Genomic DNA, 17,382 nt, shown 5'->3' with positions numbered 1-17,382 from the left:
ATTTAAAAAATAGGAAAGAAGACTAAATAATTTACTAAAGTCATATAGGGCCCAAAAGAAACCTTCATGGACTTATTACAAAGATTGACATCAGCAGTAAATAGCATGATACCAAATTCAGAAACGAGACAAATAATACTTAAATCTCTGAATTTGAAAATGCCTATTCTCTGTGCAAATGGATAATTAGGTCATTAAAGGCAAGATCAGCACTCTTGGAGGACTGGATGTGAGATACAATCAATATTGAATCTCATGGCCATGATGATACTTGGATAAAAGATGTGATTTCCAGAGGTTTGAAGTAAAATTAAAATGTCAAGTGTGTTAATTATAGCAAGCAAGGTCACCTAAAAAGGGATGTAATGTAAACAAAGCATTCCTAGAAACAAAGATTTTTCTAAGCAGAATTCATTCAAAGTGTCCCTCCATGCTGGATTATGCAGAAGGTGTAGCAAAGGCAGGCATTGGACTAATGAAGGTAGGTAAATAAAGGATATTCAAGGTAATCCTTTGCCATCTGGAAAGTCCTTGAAGGGCTTCTCACAGGCCCCTATGCCAAATCCAGTTCAATCATTTCCTGCCATCATAGATGAAACTCCCTTCCAGATCAATTAAAAAACTAATGCCTATTGTAAGAAACCGTACTGCTCTGGATAATAGAACAGCTATAGAAGAGAAAACTAAAATCAGGAGAAACCATAAAGTGAGATTTTGGCAAACTTCTATAAATGAACAAAGACCAATATTAAAAATACAAATAAATGGCATTGCCATTGAAGGCCTGGTAGACATGGGTGCAGATGTAACAATAATTTCACCAATATTTTGGCATCCAAATTGGCCTCTTCAGGAGGTTTTAGGGTTGGAATATTATATCATGTAAAACTGAGAACAAGATGGGTCAAATGTATATGTATAGGGGCGGAATGACAGAGGAAAATTAAAGCCATGATTGCTAACATAGCAATGATTTTTGTGGTGATATGATTTGTTACAGCAATAGAATATTCAGATTAACATTACCCCATTCTTAGAAACAAACCATAAGTTAACATATGTTTCTGGGAAAAAATACTACAAAATTTTATAAAGAATGGTTACTGACCATTCAGGTTGTACACAAACAGGGCACAACAGCTGCTGCTATTTCAAAGGCACCAATAGTCCTGCCTTTAACATGGTTGACAGACAAACCTGTATGGGTTAAACAATGGCCCTTAACAACTGAGAGATTGCAGGCTTTAGAACAGCTGGTGCAGGAACAAGCATACTGAAGAATCAATCAGCCCTTGGAATTCTCCTATATTTGTTGTTTAAAAGAAATATGGAAAATGGTAACAGATCTAAGAGCTGTTAGTAGGGTGACTCAGCTAATGGGTTCTCTCAATCTGCAATTGATCTCTGCTATGAGATATGGTGCCCTCTTCTGGTATGCAGGCATACATGCAGGCAGAATACTGTATTCATAAAAAATAAATTAAAAAAAAACAGAAAATTTTGTCTTGTGGGGGATTACAGATTGCTTCCAAAAAATACAAAGAGGAGATTCTATTAATTGTTTAGGCTGAGATAGGTTTACAAAAAATTAGACCCCAAAAGGTGCAAATTAGCAGAGATCAATTGCTGATTCTTAATGACTTTCAAAGATTGCTAGGAGACATTTCCCATCTATGCCCCACTGTTGTGATAAAACCTGATAAACTGATTAATTTAAACAAAACCATAGATAGTAACAAGGTCTTTAATGGTCCCAGTAAATTATCAGCTAAAGCTGAGAGAGAATTGGATTTGATCTAAGAGAAATTACAGAAGACACATATGGATTGTGTGGATATGAATCTTAATTGCATTCTGGTCATATAACCCTCCAAACATTCCCCTACAGGAATTTTAATGCAGTGGGAAGATATTACCTTAGAATGTATCTTTTTACCACATAAGCTGAGTAAAAATTTAAAAACTTATGTGGGAAATGTCTCTGAATTAATTCTAAAAAGAAAATTGAAACTTTGTCAATTAGCAAGAATAGACCCAGAAGAAATTATAGTACCTTTTCAAAGTTAATGCAGCATGCAATCTGCTTCTAGAGGTCTTTATCATCCCTTTCTGTTTATTCAACATATCCTTTAGAGTTTGATTTGATCTTTCTATAATTGTCTGCCCTATAGGATTGTGTGGTATACCTGGAATATGCTTTATATTATAATAATCAAAAAACTGTTTTATTTTCTTAGAGTCATATCCAAGAGCATTGTCTGTATTCATTTGTACAGATATACCTATGATCACCATAAATTCTGGCAAATGTGTAACTACCAAATCAACCTTTTATAAACTCAAAGCAGTTACCCATTGAAAACCTAAATTGGTACTAATGGTGAGGTGTATATATTTTTGTTTTTCAAATTTTATAAAATGGAACACATGCATCTGCCAGATGTCATTCTTTTGTGTAACCTTGGGGTTACTTCCTGTAGGTAGTGTGTTTGGTTGTATAAAAACAAGTAGGACATTTCTTTATAATTTCCTTGGCTTCTTGACACATGATGGAAAATCTTTTTTTAAACCTTTGCTATTGGGGTTGGAGAGATGGCTCAGCGGTTAAGAGCACTGACTGCTCTTCCAGAGGACCCAGGCTAAATTCCCAGCACCCACATGGCAGCTCACAACTGTCTGAAAATGCAGTTCCACGAGATCTGACACCTTCACACCAATGCACATAAAATAAAGTTAAATAAATAATTAAAAATTTTTTAAAAACCTTTGCTATTGATACAATATATTTTTATGAAATTATGAGACCTTTAGCACATTTCCAAACAATAATTGATCAATTTATGCATTACCTTGTGCTAGACAACCTGGCTCACACATATGAGATTGGATGTGTGTGAGATTGGATATATATGGTATGATTCCTATTCCTGATTGTATCTTGTAACTGAATAAGTAATAAAGTCAATTTGATATCATCTGGTATAAATTCAGTGATTTCAATATGCAATAACAACACTTTCTACATATGGACAGTATGCTGCTCTAATTGGACAAGCAGGACACAAAAGAAAGTGATTGCTAAACATTGTAAAAAACTTCTAAAGAAATCCTGTACAGCTCCCTAGGCCTAGATGTAGGGGGGAGGGCCTTGGAATTCCCACAGGACAGGATTCCTGGCCCTTTCTCAAGCAGGGCAGGAGAAGGAGGAGGGGGTGTGGGGGAGCAGGAGGGAATTGGGAGGAGGGAAGAAAGTGTAAATAATTGAATGGAAAAATAAAATTTTTTTAAAAAAGAAATCCTGCTTTATAGAAAAGTCTGTTGAATATTGTAGGCCCTAGGCTTAAGATGAATGCCCCAACCTTGAAAAGGAAGTTTGGGTGACTGTTCAGACAGCCATCTATTTCTGTCATTTCTCACATTTTTTGGAAGTTGCTTTCTTGCACTTCCTGCTTACTCAGTTAATAATATTTCCCTCTCTGGTCTCTGAAGGAGCTGAAGACTAGATAGTTATAGTTTTCCTTGTTTACCAGACTCATAAAAGAAACTCACTAAAGAGGTGTAAGTGTAAAAAGTGGAGAGACATTAAAACATAATTTGATAATGCAAATTAATAGAGAAAGTGAATTAGGTACAATATTTTAGACACATTAAGATATGGTGTGGGAGGTCCTTCTGTCTATGTGTTCTTTTTATTGGTTAATGAATAAAGAAACTGGCTTGGCCTATAGCAAGGTAGATATTAGGCAGGGAAAACTAAGCCGAATGCTGGGAGAAAGAAGGTGGAGTCAGCGAGAAGCCATGGAGCCACCACCAGAGATAGACATGCTGGAACCTTGCCAGTAGGCCACGAACCTCATGAAAAAATATAAAATAATGGAGATGGGTTAGTTAAGATGTAAGAGCTAGCTAGCAATATGCTTAAGTAATTGGCCAAGCAGTGATTTAATTAATACAGTTTCTATTTGGTTATTTTGGGGCTGAGGAGCCAGGAACCAACAAGCAGCCTCCTTACAACAAATTGGTGCTCCAATGTGGTCAGCTATATCTACGTAAAACCTGAGGGGGCTTGGAAAGGAATCTAGACACTAAAAAACAAAGTTTAGCTGCATTTTTTCCCAAATGGGCTTTGCTTGCTGGCAGCATTCTGTGGCTCCTTTAAGAGAGGTCTTACTGATTTCATGATAGTAGAAAAAAAGCCATGTCATTTTGAAATGGCAGCTTCCTGGGCCATGCTTCCAATATGAACTCTGACGAGGTCCGGCTATGGAGCATTTAAATGGATTTTGTGAGCAGAGTGCTGCAACTTGCTTAATGGAAATTAGATCCTCTGTGTGCCTAAAAATGGGGCAATATGCATGACTCTCAGAAGCAGAAAACATGTCTCCACCATGCTGGACTGCATGGAGCAAGCAGGCAGGACTGTGGAGTTGGTCTTAGCAATGCCCACTTACATTAAATAAAAAAGTTCTCCTGGTCCAAAGATAATTACAAATATGCAATAAAGACAATTTCAGACATAAAAGACCCCTAAATGGGTCACAGTGTGTTATAAAAATGTACATAGTCTTGGGAGAGAGAAGATAAATAGTATAGAGAGTTATAAAATGAAGTAAATGGTTTAGAAAAAATAAAATGAAGTATTTAAAGAGAGAGTACAGACAGTCATAGATTAAAAGAGTAAAGATAATAAAATAAATATTTAAAAGTAATAGAGTAAAAAAATAATAAGCCACATAAAGATGGAAAATACAGAGTCTGGATTATGAACTCAAGAAATCAGACAGTAAAATTCTAAATAACCCAATTAAAAAATGGGGTACTGAACTAAATAGAGAATTCTCAACAGAAGATTTTCAAATGACCAAAAGATACTTAAGGAAATGTTCAACTTCCTTAGCTATCAGGAAAATGCAAATCCATACAACTCTGAGATACCTGTCAGAATGGCTAATATCAAAACCACTAATGATAGTTTATGCTGGAGAGGATGTGGAGTAAGGGGAACACTCCTCCATTGCTGGTGGCAATGCAAACGTGAACAACCACTTTGGAAATCAGTATGGCAGCTTCATACTACAAAAGCATTTGTTCAGCTATGTTCATAGCAGCATTATTTGTAATAGCCAGAACCTGGAAACAACCTAGATGCCCCTCAACTGAAGAATGGATAAAGAAAGCATGGCACATCTACTCAGCGCTTAAAAAAAATGACATCTTGAATTTTGTATGCAAATAGATGGAATTAGAAAACACTATCCTGAGTAAGGTAACCCAGACCCAAGAAGATGAATATGAAATGTACTCACTCATAAGTAGATACTAGCTATAAACAAAGGACATTGAGTGTATAGTTCATGACCCTAGAGAAACTAAGTAATAGGGAGAACTCAAAGAAAAACATATATGGACCCACCTGGGGGTTGGAGAGAGACAGGGTCACCTGACAGGGTTGGGAACATGGGAGCAGGGGGTAGAGGAAGGGGGAGAGGGAAGAAGGGGAGGGTTGAGGGAATGGGATGGTTGAGATGGAGGGGGGCAGATATGAGAGCAAGAAGAGGGATATCTTGATTGGGGGAGCCATTATGATGTTGGCAAGAAACATGGCTCTAGAGAAATTCCCAGGAATCCACAAGGATGGCCCCAATTAAGACCCTAGGCAATAGAGGAGAGGGTGCCCAAACTGGCATTGCCCTGTATTCAGATTGATGATTATCTTAAATATCACCATAGAACCTTAGTCCAGCAACAAATGGAAACAGAGTCAGAGTCCCACATCAGAGCACTGGGCTGAGATCTCAAGGGCCAGTTGAAGAGTAGAAGTAATGAGAATATGAGCAAAGAGGTCAAGACCATGAGGGGTTCATCCACTTAAGCAGTTTACCTGGGCTAATGGGAGCTCACCAACTCCAGCAGGACTGGAAAGGAACAAGCATAGGACCAAGCTAGTCCCTCTGAATGTGGTTGACAGTTGTATGGCTGGGGCAGACTGAGGGGCCACTGGCAGTGGCACTGGGATTTGTCTCTGCTGCATGTACTGGCTTTTTGGGATCCTATTCTCTTTGGATGTATACCTTACTCAGCCTAGTTTTAGTAGGGAGGGCCTTGGACCTTCCACAGGGTAAGGTGCCTTGCCCTTTCTTTGGATTGGAGGAGGTAGGGTAAGAGGGTGTGTGGAGGGGATGGGAGGAGGGAAGGGAGTGGGAATTTGGATTGGTATTATTTTTAAATCTAATAAAATAAAAGAAAAAACAAGACACAGTACAGACAGTCATAGATTAAAGGAGTAAAGATAATAAAATAAATATTAAAAAGTAATAGAGTAAAAAATAAGGCACATAAAGATGGAAAATATGTAGAGAGTCTGGATTGTGAATATTATTGTGTTTTCTTTGAAGTTTTTGACTGTGAACTTACTTTGGGTGACTGTCCAGGCAGCAAGATGTCTCTGTCAATTCTAGAGTACTAGAAGTAGTTTACAACGCACTTTCATTTCCTCAACTATGACTGGCTTACAAGTGGACTTAACCCCAAAATCTCAATGTGGCAAGACACCTTAGACTTTCTCCCAACTTTCTATCTAACATGTGTGAAAACAGCATATATGAATAATAACAGTACTTAACATTTGTTGAAAGTTTACTCTATACTCATCTTATAATAACAAATTCAGTGTCTGTGGCATCAACTAGTTGAGTCTTGACTCCAACTTTCAGATTACCTGACAACATACAAATTCAGGCAAAGTATTTTGTTTCATTGAGATTTTTTGGACATGGGTGAAACTATTTCAGATATAAGACATAGCTAGAGTAGTTCTACATAGCAGATAAGTAGGTGGATCTCAATTCTACAAGTCAAAACAACTTTTTGGCCCATGAATTCACCTAATTGCCCAGAGTTCAATCTTAAAATGAAGTAAGTCACTCATATGTTGTGATATGCATTGTGACAGATGCAAAAAGGGGAAAGAACAAGAAAAAACTGAACTTGAGGCTTCTAGCAAAAATTTGGTGGTATAAATGGTATTTGTGTCTTGTCAGTCAGTTAATAAATACTGTCTATCCTCTTTTAGGTTTTTCGGGGGAATCAGGATGCATCCACACCTATGGTAAATTCTCTAGACCCACCATTACTCACTCGATATCTTCGAATTCACCCCCAGGTCTGGGAGCACCAAATTGCTCTGAGGCTTGAGATTCTGGGATGTGAAGCCCAACAGCTGTACTGAAGTGGCTTCTGCATCCTCTGCTTGCTACCCTTTGCCTCCTTCTTCAGTTCCAGGATTGGCTTAGTCAGTGTGTTATTGCTGTGAAGACTAACCATGACCATGGCAACTCTTATCAAAGAAAGCATTTAATTGAGACTTGCTTAGAATTTCAGAGGTTTACTCCATTATCATGGTGGGGTGCATAATACCTTGTAGGCAGACATAGTGCTGGAGAAGTAGTGAAGAGTTGATGTGGGATTCCCTTCTGTATGCTGTGAATATGTTTTGATACCATTGGTTAATTTTTTTTTTAAAAAAAAGCTGTTTCAGCCTATAGCAGGGCAGAATATAGCTAGATTGCAAGGGATATAGAGTGAGAGTAGGTGGAGTCAGGGAGATGCCATATAGCCACTGAAGGAGAAAGACACCCAAAAACCTTACTGGTAAACCTCGAGCCTCATAGTAGAATACAAAATAATAGAAATGGGCTAATTTAAGATGTAATAAGAAGCCTGAACTAATAAACTGAGCAGTGTTTTAATTAATATAGTTTCTGTGTGATTATTTTAGGCCTGGGTGGCCAGAAACAAACAAACAGCCTCTGCCTACAGAGAGTTCTACATCTGAATCCACAGACTGCAGGAAGAGAGAGAGATTGGGCCTAGAATGGACTTTTTAAACCTCAAAGTTCACACCCAGTGACACACTTTCTCCAACATGGCACAACTACTTCAACAAAACTACACCATCTAATCTTTCTTTGTAGTTCCATTCCCTGATGACTAAGAATTCACAAATATGAGCCTATGAGGGCCATTCTTTTTAAATCACAAGGATATTTCCTCACCAATTCAATGACAGCATCCCTTCTCTGGTTTCCACATTTATACTGACACACACTGTTCATGCCACTATTAAACCGCCACACTGCTTTCCAAAGTGGTTGTACAAGTTTGCATTCCCACCAGCAATGGATGAGTGTTCCCCTTCCTCCACAACCTCTACACCAAAGGCTATCTATCATTGGAGTTTTGGATTTTAGCCATTCTGACAGGTGTAAGATGGTATCTCAAAGTTGTTTTGATTTGCATTTCCCTGATTGCTAAGGAGGTTGAGCATGGCCTTAAGTGTCTTTTGGCCATTTGAACTTCTTTTGTTGAGAATTCTCTGTTCAGTTCAGTGCCCCATTTTTTAATGGGTTAATTAGCATTTTAAAGTCTAGTTTCTTGAGTTCTTTATATATTTTAGAAATCAGACCTTTGTCTGTTGCGGGGTTGGTGAAGATCTTCTCCCACTCAGTAGGTTGCCTTTTTGTCTTAGTGACAGTGTCCTTTGCTTTACAGAAGCTTCTCAGTTTCAGTAGGTCCCATTTATTCAATATTGCCTTTAATGTCTGTGCTGCTGGGGTTATACATAGGAAGCGATCTCATGTGCCCATATGTTGTAGGGTACTTCCCACTTTCTCTTTTATCAGGTTCAGTGTGTTCAGATTGATATTGAGGTCTTTGATCCATTTGGACTTGAGTTTTGTGCATGGTGATAAAAATGGGTCTATTTTCATTCTTCTACAGGTTGACATCCAATTATGCCAGCACCATTTGTTGAAGATGCTTTCTTTCTTCCATTGTATACTTTTAGCTTTTTTATCGAAAATGAGGTGTTCATAGGTTTTTGGGTTGAAATCCGGGTCTTCTATTCAATTCCATTGGTCGACTTCTCAGTTTTTATGCCAATACCACGCTGTTTTCATTACTGGAGCTCTGTAATAGAGTTTGAAGTCAGGGATGGTGATGCTTCCAGAAGTTCCTTTATTGTATAAAATTGTTTTGCCTATCCTGGGTTTTTTGTTTTTCCATATAAAGTTGATTTTTTTATTATTTAATTTATTTATTTATTAAAGATTTCTGCATCCTCCCTGCCACTGCCTCCCATTTCCCTCCCCCTCCCCCGATCAAGTCCCCCTCCCTCATCAGCTCGAAGAGCAATCAGGGTTCCCTGACCTGTGGGAAGTCCAAGGACCACACACCTCCATCCAGGTCTAGTAAGGTGAGCAATCACAACTGCCTAGGCTCCCACAAAGCCAGTACGTGCAGTAGGATCAAAATTGTCCTCTCAAGATCTGTGAAGAATTTTGATGGGACCTTGATGGGGATTGCATTGAATCTATAAATTGCCTTTGGTAGAATTGCCATTTTTACTATGTTGATCGTTCCAATCCAAGAGCAAGGGAGATCTTTCTGTTTTCTGGTATCCTCTTCAATGTCTTCCTTGAAAGACTTAAAGTTCTTGTCAAATAGATCTTTCACTTCCTTGGTTAGAGTTACCCCAAGATATCTTATGCTGTTTGTGGCTATCGTGAAAGGTGATGCTTCTCTGATTTTCCTCTCTGCCTTTTATCCTTTGTGTATAGGAGAGCTACTAATTTTTTGGAGTTGATCTTGTATCCTGCCACATTACTAAAGGTGTTTATCAGCTGTAGGAGTTCTTTGGTGGAGTTTTGGGGGTCGCTTATGTACACTATCATATCATCTGCAAATAACGAAAGTTTAACTTCTTCCTTTCCAATTAGATTCTCCTTGATCCCCTTATGTTGTCTTATTGCTATTGCTAGCACTTCAAGCACTATATTGAAGAGGTATGAAGAGAGTGGACAGCCTTGTCGTGTTCCTGCTTTTAGTGGGATGGCTTTGAGTTTTTCTCCGTTTAATTTGATGTTAGCTGTCGGCTTGCTGTAAATAGCTTTTATTATATTTAGGTATAACCCTTGTATCCCTAATCTCTCCAAGACTTTTATCAAAAAGGGATATTGAATTTTGTCAAATGCTTTTTTAGCATCTAATGAAACAAACATATGTTTTTTTTCTTTCAGTTTATTTATACGATGGATTACATTGATAGATTTTCGTATGTTAAACCACCCCTGCATCTCTGGGATGAAGCCTACTTGATCATAATGGATAATTTTTCTAATGTGTTCTTGGATTCGGTTTGCCAGTATTTTATTGAGGATTTTTGCATTGATGTTCATGAGTGAGACTGGCCTGTAATTCTCTTTCTTGGTTGAGTCTTTGTGTGGTTTTGGTATCAGAGTAACTGTAGCTTCATAAAAGGAATTTGGCAATGACTCCTCTGTTTCTATATTGTGAAATACATTTAGGAGTATAGGTATTAGGTCTTCTTGGAAGTTCTGGTAGAATTCCGCATTGAAACCATCTGGTCCTGGGCTTTTGTTGGTAGGGAGGTTTTTGATAACAGCTTCTAATTCTTCACGACTAACAGGTCTATTTAGATTGTTCACCTGGTCCTGGTTTAACTTTGGTATATGGTATTTATCTAAAAAAGTGTCCATTTCTTTTACATTTTCCAGTTTTGTGGCATACAGGCTTTTGTAGTAAGATCTAATGAGTCTCTGAATTTCCTCTGTGTCTGTGGTTATGTCCCCCTTTTCATTTCTGATCCTATTAATTTGCGTATTCTCTCTCTGCTGTTTGATTAGTTTGGATAGGGGTTTATCAATCTTGTTGATTTTCTCCAGGAACCAGCTTTTTGTTTCATTGATTATTTGGATTGTTTTCTGTGTTTCTACTTTGTTGATTTCAGCCCTCAATTTGATTATTTCCAGTCTTCTACTCCTCCTAGGTGAGTCTGCTTCTTTTTTTCTAGAGCTTTCAGGTGGGCTGTTAAGTCTCCAATATGTGCTTTCTCTGTTTTTTGTTTAAGTGGGCACTTAGTGCTATGAACTTTCCTCTTAGGACTGATTTCATAGTGTTCCTTAGGTTTGAGTATGTTGTTTCTTTATTTTCATTGAATTCAAGGAAGACTTTAATTTCTTTCTTTATTTCTTCTTTAATCCAGGTATGGTTCAGTAGTTGACTGTTCAGTTTCCTTGAGTTTGTGGGCTTTCTGGGGGTAGCATTGTTGTTGAATTCTAACTTTAATCCATGGTGATCTGATAAGACACAGGTGGTTACTAATATTTTTTTGTCACTGTGGAAGTTTGTTTTGTTACCGAGTATGTGGTCAATTTTCGAGAAGGTTCCATGAGCTGCAGAAAAGAAGGTATATTCTTTCCTATTTGGGTGGAATATTCTATAGATGTCTGTTAAGTCCATTTGATTCATTACCTCCATTAATTCTCTAATTTCTCTGTTAGGTTTCTGTCTGATTGACCTGTCCATTGGTGAGAGAGGAGTGTTGAAGTCTCCTACTATTATTGTGTGCGGTTTGATGGCTGCCTTGAATTTTAGTAATGTTTCTTTTACGTACATGGGTGCTTTTATATTAGGGGCATAGATATTCAGGATTGAGACTTCATCCTGATGAATTGTTCCTGTTATGAGTATAAAATGTCCCTTTTCATCTCTTCTGATTGATTTAAGTTTGAAGTCAACTTTGTTAGAAATTGGTATGGCCACACCTGCTTGTTTCTTAGGTCCATTTGCTTGATAAGCCTTTTCCCAGCCCTTTACTCTGGATAGGTGCCTGTCTTTGTGGTTGAGGTGTGTTTCTTGTAACCAGAAGAATATTGGATCCTGTTTTCTTATCCAATCTCTTAGCCTGTGCCCTTTTATAGGTGAGTTGAGCCCATTGACATTAAGTGATATTAATGACCAGTGGTTGTTAACTCCGGTCACTTTTTTAGTCGTAGAGTTTGTGTGTTTCCCTTCTTTGAGTTGTGCTGGTGAAGGGTCTCTAGATGTCTGAGTTATTGTGGTCATTGTTGGACTCCTTGGTTAGTGAATTTCCTTCTATTACTTTCTGTAAGGCTGGATTTGTGGCTACGTATTGTTTAAATTTGTTTTTATCCTGGAAAATTTTGTTTTCTCCATTTATAGTGAACAAAAGCTTGGCTTGGTATAGTAGTCTGGGCTTGCATCCATGGTCTCTCAGTTTCTGCAGTACATCTATCCAAGACCTTCTGGCTTTCATGGTTTCCATAGAGAAGTCAGGTGTAAGTCTGATAGGTTTACCTTTATAAGTAACTTGGCCTTTTTCCTTTGCGGCTCTTAATATTCTTTCTTCATTCTGTATGTTTTGTGTTTTGATTATTATATGGCGAGGGGATTTTTTTTTTGATCCAACCTATTCGGTGTTCTGTATGCTTCTTGAACCTTCATAGGTACATCTTTCTTTAGGTTGGGAAAGTTTTCTTCTATAATTTTATTAAATATATTTTCTGGACCATTGAGCTGCACTTCTTCTCCTTCTTCTACTCCAATTATTTTTAGGTTTGGTCTTTTTATTGTGTCCCATATATCCTGAATGTTTTGTGATGAGAGTGTGTTGGACTTGCTGTTTTCTTAGATCAGTGTGTTTATTTTCTCTATGTTATCTTCAGAATCTGAGATTCTTTCTTCTATCTCTTGTATTCTGCTGGTTATGCTTATTTCTGTAGTCTCTATTCGTTTACCTAGACTTTCCATGTCCAGCCAGCCCTCTGTTTGTGTTTTCTTCTTTGCCTCCATTTCCGTTTTCAAGTCTTGAACTGTTTTCATTATCTGCTTGATTGTTTTTTTTTTTGGTTTCCTAGGGTATCATTTACTGATTTATTCAATTCTTCAAACTTTCTGTTATAATTTTCATCCATTTCTATAAGCGTGTTTTTTACATGCTGTTTAAGGGCCTCTATCACTTTCATAAAGTCAATTTTTTTTCTACTTCTTTTTGATTAAGATGTTCATGTCCTCCTGTTGTGAGGTCGCTGGGTTCTGGTGGTTTCATGTTGTTTTTCAGATTGTTGGGTGAATTCTTGCATTGGTGCCTGCCCATCTCTTCCTCCGAATGGTCCCCTATGGATTTTGTTTTACAGGATCAGGTCTCCTTGCCCACTGATGTACCTTCCCAGTGATGTCACTCCACAGTGATGGCTATCCTGGTGCCCAGATCGGATCTCCGTGCTGCTTGGGTAGCTCGTAAACAAAGTGCCTACCTTGCTTGCTGCAGGCAGGCTACTGAGACAAAGGAACTACCGCCCTCCTGGCTGCCCTCCCGATTCGGATTCGGTCCTGGTTCCAGCGCCCACCTGAACAGGCTGAGCTGGGAGATGTTATGTGGCCAAATAGAGGAGGGAGGCAGACAAGGGGGGGGTTCTGGATGCAAGCTGGGTGGGATAGGAAGAGAGAGTAGGTATGGGGCAGTATAGCCCCTGCAGGATGACCAGGAAGTGTAGGAGGGATTAGGAACGTCTGAGTTCCCTGTTCCGGGCTGCTGCCACACTCACTCACCCCAATGATGACTCTCCTGGTGCCCAGATCGGATCTCCATACTGCTTGGGTAGCTCATGAACAAAGGGCCTACCTTGCTTGCTGCAGGCCAGGCTACTGAGACAAAGGAACTACCGCCCTCCCGGTTGCCCTCCTGATTCGGATTCGGTCCCGGTCCCAGCGCCTGCCCGAACAGGCTGAGCTGGGAGATGTTATGTGGCCAAAGAGAGGAGGGAGGCAGACGAGGGGGGGTTCTGGATGCAAGCTGGGTGGGATAGGAAGAGAGAGTAGGTATGGGGCAGTATAGCCCCTGCAGGATGACCAGGAAGTGTAGGAGGGATTAGGAATGTCTGAGTTCCCTGTTCCGGGCTGCTGCCACACTCACTCACCCCAATGATGACTCTCCTGGTGCCCAGATCGGATCTCCATACTGCTTGGGTAGCTCGTGAACAAAGGGCCTACCTTGCTTGCTGCAGGCAGGCTACTGAGACAAAGGAACTACCACCCTCCCGGTTGCCCTCCTGATTTGGATTCGGTCCCAGTCCCAGTGCACGCCAGAACAGGCTGAGCTGGGAGATGTTATGTGGCCAAAGAGAGGAGGGAGGTAGATTGGGGGGGGAGGTTCTGGATGCAAGCTGGGCAGGATAGGAAGAGAGAGGAGGTATCAGGCAGTATAGCCCCTGCAGGATGCTCATCCATTTCTTTAAGGGAGTTTTTCACCTCCTGTTTAAGGGCCTCTATCACTTTCATAAAGTCAATTTTTTCTACTTCTTCTTGATTAAGGTGTAATGTCCTCCTGTTGTGTGGTCGCTGGGTTCTGGTGGTTTCATGTTGTTTTTCAGATTGTTGGGTGAATTCTTGCATTGGCACCTGCCCATCTCTTCCTCCGAATGCTCCCCTATGGATCTTCTTTTACAGGATCAGGTCTCCTTGCCCACTGATGTACCTTCCCAGTGATGGCTCTCCCCAGTGATGGCTCTCCTGGTGCCGAGATTAGATCTCCTATCATAACTTTTTAACAGATTTTGATTGTCAATTTCAACAGCATGAATCCTTTTAGATAATCTATCAGTACCCTTTTTTAAGATTCATAACTCATTGACATGAATTGAATTGAAATGGATTAAATTGACATGAATTGTCTGTCAAATTAAGGTTGTCATTATTAATAGTACATATCCTTTCAGCTAAAGATGGTATTCTTCCTAAAAGTTTCTCATTATTTTATGCTGTTATCAAACCATTCCTTTAGGGATATTATATGTAGAACAAAGCTAATAGCTGCCATGATCACAGAAATATATGTACTAGGTAGCTCATATAGCACTTGCAGTATTCCATCTATAGTAGAAAAATAAGGTTGTTAAATTCCTGGATGGTGGTATTGTCTGCAATTATCTTGGAGTTGGTTTATGATTTTAAAATTTATTTATTTATTAATCAAATTAACTTGCCTCCATTGTAATTTTCAGAAAATTGTTGTAGGTGTAATAACCTTTATTGGCCAGCAGGTGTCGCAATTGCAGCAGAAAGGCAGGTTCTAGATCAGCATCTGAATAACCTGAGACTTAATTACTAACAAATTTAGTTGCTTACTTAAGAGCAGCACATCTGTATATGGAGAAGTTTTGAGTTGGGCAGAATATCAAGGAACCCAGAGCTTTTGGGCAGTCATGAGTTGCAAGGTTACTAGCTGGAGCTCAGGCCAGGCATTTGTGAATCCGACCTGGGAACACAAGCCAGAGCACCCACTACTCCCGGAGTTAGAGCTCGGTCTGATCAGTACAGGACTGGCAGAAGCCAGAGAAGCCACAGAGGAGTTTTGGCAAAAAGCCACAGGCAGCATAAGTCAGTCACTTAGGCAGGACCAAGCCACGCAGGTGCACCAAGTCACAGCTTGGAGGACCAGTCAAACAGTATGAAGTTGAATGCCAGAGGGGTTCTTCAGCTGCAGAGGGGTAGTTCAACTGTGTGGGGCTGAAGAAGGCCTCAGGTAGGGGTCTGAGCAGGGCCCGACAATGGCATGAACTCTGGCCACTTGGGTGCCAATTTGTTGGCATACAAATGAGTTCCACAATAAGCCCCCAAATTGAGTATAACATAGGTTTCTTTCTTTCTTTTTTTTTTTTGGTTTTTCGAGACAGGGTTTCTCTGTGGCTTTGGAGCCGGTCCTGGAACTAGACCAGGCTGGTCTCGAACTCACAGAGATCTGCCTGCCTCTGCCTCCCGAGTGCTGGGATTAAAGGTGTGCGCCACCATCGCCCGGCTTAACATAGGTTTCTTTATCTAGGAATAAACTCACAGAAAGAGTATCTGCAGTCCTCTGCATTTGTTTGGTAGTGGAACTGAATCCAGCAGCCAAAAGACCTGTGTATGCTTTTCATCTGCATTTATAGTACATGAGACCATGCCCAAAGCGGACTAGTATCTTAAAGACTATTAGCTGAAGGAGTTCCCATAGCACCAGTGATGTGGGATGTCCTTCTGTATATGTGTTGCTCTTATTGTTTAGTTACTAAAGCTTCTTTGGCCCATAGCAGGGCAGAATATTGTCAGACTAGAAGAGATATATAGAGAGAGTAGGTGGAGTCGTGTAACTGCTGAAGGAGACAGAGACTGGGCCCCATAAGCCACAGCCTTGTCCTGATACACAGATTAATAGAAATGGGTTAATTTAAGGTGTAAGGGCTAGCTTAAAAAGTGCCTGAGACATTGGTCAAACAATGTTGTACTTAATACAGTTTCTGTGTCATTATTCAGGTCTGGACAGTCAGAAAATGAATGAGCAGTCTCTGTTTACAAATATACTGCAACAAGGAATAATATAATTTATGAGAGAGGAAATAAGATCAAAAGTGGAACTTCAGTCTGTGAGGAGAACCTATAGAAAGATGGGACATGAGAAGTTGCTATTTAGAAATGAAGAAAAAGAAAGAGAAGTGAGATGGGGAAGAAGGAAGGAAGAAAGGAAAGAAGGAATAGCTTCTGAGGAAAAGATAAAACTGGCTAATAATATCTCATTGGCAACAATGGAAGCCAGATTACAGTGGAATAGCTTCAATGTACTGTAAAGAAATAACTTTTGACCTGAAATTTCAAGAATATTTGGTACCATAGACAGCTCAGGCAGTACAGTGCTTGCCTTGCAAGTATAAGCATCTGAGTTTGATCCCCAGAATTTGCATTAAGAGAAAAAGTTGGGCATAGAGGCTTGTGCTTGTAACCTGCTTGGGAGGTAGGGAAAGAGGATCTCTGTGGCTTACTGGCGAATCAGCCTAACCTACTTGATGAGTTTCAGGCTAGCAGTACATGTTGTCTCAAAAACTCAAGTGGATGGTCCATGAGGATTGACACTCAAGGTTGTCCTTCCGCTCCTCCAGCCGATAGCCACTGAGATACCAGCCCATTGGGGCATGGTCTCTCTCTCTTTAAAAAAGCAGCCACTTCCCTCCTCTCTCTCTCTCTTTGCTTCCTGCTCCGTTTCCGGCGACTAGACTCCTTCCTGATTGCGCAGAGGGCTGTTGTCTGGGACGGTGATCTGTAAGTTTTTTTCCCTTTTAAATAAATAACCATTCTATTAATCATAATTCTAAACTGGTGTGGGATTGTTTTTGACTTATGCCTTCGCCTTCATTGCCCTATGACCTATACACAGGCATACACACATGTGCACTTACACAAGCATGAACATTCATACACATACAAGGTAGAAAGCATTGATGCAATATACCCATGTCAAGAAGTGAAATATAAAGACTTGAATTATATTTATTTTTCCTTTCCACTGTTATGAAAAAGAAAGACTTGCAGGTACAAACTGTAAAACAATTTCTATAGTTCTATAGTTTTACATTTGAGTTAACTGAATTTTTATTTGCATTTGAAAGTGATACTAAAATAGGTTTGAACAGTAAAGCTCTGCTAATAAATTGAAATTGTTAAAATTTATTTACTAGATTAGGGATGAACCAA

The 17,382-nt window shown here is 39.5% G+C and overlaps 1 protein-coding gene across 7 annotated transcripts in view; it reads left to right on the top strand.

The window, feature by feature from the left end:
* Positions 1-7,752, top strand: part of F8 (coagulation factor VIII) — a 148,210-nt gene extending 140,458 nt beyond the window's left edge. For all 7 annotated transcript variants that reach the window (XM_075958588.1, XM_075958589.1, XM_075958592.1 and 4 more), the window contains one exon: positions 7,073-7,752. In XM_075958588.1, the coding sequence (XP_075814703.1) occupies positions 7,073-7,228 (156 nt within the window). In that variant the 3' untranslated portion in view covers positions 7,229-7,752. The remainder of the gene's footprint in view (positions 1-7,072) is intronic.
* The last annotated feature ends 9,630 nt before the right edge of the window (positions 7,753-17,382 follow it).

The sequence above is a fragment of the Microtus pennsylvanicus genome, chromosome X, assembly GCF_037038515.1.
Source record: "Microtus pennsylvanicus isolate mMicPen1 chromosome X, mMicPen1.hap1, whole genome shotgun sequence".
In the NCBI taxonomy this organism is placed as follows: Eukaryota; Metazoa; Chordata; class Mammalia; order Rodentia; family Cricetidae; genus Microtus; species Microtus pennsylvanicus.
This window is presented reverse-complemented; position numbering and strand designations above follow the sequence as displayed.